At 36.2% G+C, this 2,500-nt stretch overlaps 1 protein-coding gene across 1 annotated transcript in view; it reads left to right on the forward strand.

Moving 5' to 3' along the window:
- The window catches only part of LOC125670174 (DNA-directed RNA polymerase III subunit RPC4-like), a 19,567-nt gene that overhangs the window by 422 nt on the left and 16,645 nt on the right, over window positions 1-2,500 (forward strand). The window contains exons 2-3 of the mRNA XM_048905173.2: window positions 1,104-1,265; window positions 1,748-1,849. Of these exons, the coding sequence (XP_048761130.1) occupies window positions 1,186-1,265; window positions 1,748-1,849 (182 nt within the window). The 5' untranslated portion in view covers window positions 1,104-1,185. The remainder of the gene's footprint in view (window positions 1-1,103; window positions 1,266-1,747; window positions 1,850-2,500) is intronic.

The following is a 2,500-nucleotide window of genomic DNA, read 5'->3' on the forward strand; positions in this document are numbered from 1 at the left end:
TAGAAAATGATGCAACGAAATGCATGGTACCGTCATCTGATCATGCAGTGGCTTGTATCATAGCGATAGGATCTTAATTCGAGTCCAGGCCTCAAGACCATAAACTGAAAATATTTCTTAAATCTTAATTTCAAATCCAGCTAACTTTTGAAATAATTTTCATAAACAAAATTTATTAAGATTTTCAGTTGACTCCTAGATATATGTTTGCATTTGATTTTTTTTTTTATAAACCTGCAGTTTTTTTAAGTATCTGTGCTAGATGGCTGAGCTTTCTGGTCATTGGTGACTACATTCCTCCCATTAAATGTCTATACTCTCAGAGACCTAGCATACTGTTTGATTGATTGATTGATGTTTTCCGCCACACTCAACAATTTTTCAGTTATCTGGTTGCGCCCAGTTTTTATTGGTGGAACAGAGAACCCAGATACAATGTACCTGGGAAGAGACCACCGAGCTTCCGAAAGTAAACTGGGAAACTTTCTCACTTACCAGCGCGAGCGGGATTTAAACTCGTGCCGACAGAGGTGAGAGGCCGTGTGATTTTGAGCGCATTGCTTTAACCACTCGGCCACGGAGGCCCCGCATACTGTTTGAAGTGTTTGTCTTATATTTGGTGTATTTATCTTCTGAGAGGTGAAAATGTATATGCTTTGAGAAGATAATGGTTGTCTTAAAGTAAAGACAATAAGGGGAGGAGTGTAGTGGTCAGACCGGTTTGATGGTAATGACCAGATAGTACAGTTGATAGAGCACCTAACAGGAGACAAAAGTCAAATGCCAACCTGGACCTTACAGTTTCTCTATATTACTGTACAACCTGGACCTTTACAGTTTTTCTATATTACTGTACAGGTGCATGTGTAATAACCTAAGGGTTCAGGAACTGCATACAAGAATTGATTCTTATTAAATTATTGTACATGTACTTGCTTTGTATGGATAACAAGGATGATAACATTAAACCCACATCTAGGAATATTTCTTTAAGCAACTTGCAAGTTTTTGGTAACAGATTATTCTCTCAAGATCTATTGATGTATTAGGTGTTAAAAATTAACATGTACAATTCTTGTGTTCATTTGTTTTATTCTTGATAGACGAACCGTGTCAGAACTTGGGGAGACGATCACCATTTGAATGACAAGTGAGCATTATTCTGTCATGCTATAAATCACAATAATGGCTGAGGGTGATTCCTCTAAGGACATCCCCCGGGGCCTGATCAGCAGGAGGGGTCTTCCCTCTGGGAGAGGCGCGAGGTAAGCAAGAAATGACGTGTCTTATCTTGCCTGAATTGTTATTGTGTTTTAAAGATGAAATATAGATTAACATTAAGATTCTAGTCTATATTTCTCAGAAAAATAATCTTTGTTTGATAAATATGAATTATTTCAGATTTTAAAAGTCGCTTGTGATATGTCATATATGAATTAAGGCAGCAAGCCTTCGTGGACTTGGTATTAGAACGAAGATCGCGAGTATAAATGCAATTAAATGTCAGGTAGGCAGCAAGCCTTCGTGGACTTAGTATTAGAACGAAGATCGTGAGTATAAATGCAATTAAATGTCAGGTAGGCAGCAAGCCTTCGTGGACTTAGTATTAGAACGAAGATCGCGAGTATAAATGCAATTAAATGTCAGGTAGGCAGCAAGCTTTCGTGGACTTAGTATTAGAACGAAGATAGCGAGTATAAATGCAATTAAATGTCAGATATACAGTAACAGTAACTGTTCTTTGTAGACTGCCTTCTATAGGGAAGCCAAGAGATCTTACATTAGGAGGGGTTCCAAAGAAGGTGTTTACACCCAAAATCCCCATCAGGAGGGACAAGAGTGCAGAAAAGTAAGTCTTCCTGCTGTCACATATCAAGAGAGAAAGCGTCGCTGATCAATTTTTAAGAATGTGTAGTAACAATAACAACCCTCAACAGTCCGGGATTTTTCAACATTTTCCAAGAGATTGTAAAGAAGCTAAATATATCAAACAAGAAATCAAACCCAAATTGATGTCATTCTTCCTTTATTTTACATATTTAACCTTTTTTATGCCCCCGACATCGAAGATCGGGGGGCATGTTGTTTTTGTCCTGTCTGTAATTCTGTCATTCTGTCTGAAACTTTAACCTTGCTAATAACTTTTCTTTTTTTTTTTATAATTTATTTTTTTGGTCACATACAATACATCAAACACTTACACAAACATACCTTTCATACATGCATACATGCTTCAATCTCCCTGTGGTTTATGTTACTTGCTGTACAATAGTGAAAGTAATAATAATAACAATAATACATGTACTAAAAATAATAACAAATAATTCCAATGTTATTTATTACAAGTGTTTTGATTGGACAAAAATAAAGCTGAACAAGAGTTTACACATCAATAAATCCGAAAATGCGATGTATTCATACACGCCTGAAAACAAATAACATAGTGCGGGGAAACTATTCAAATTTTTGCAATTGTTTATGAAGTGAATGAATTGGAATT

This window comes from Ostrea edulis, chromosome 4 (assembly GCF_947568905.1).
Source record: "Ostrea edulis chromosome 4, xbOstEdul1.1, whole genome shotgun sequence".
In the NCBI taxonomy this organism is placed as follows: Eukaryota; Metazoa; Mollusca; class Bivalvia; order Ostreida; family Ostreidae; genus Ostrea; species Ostrea edulis.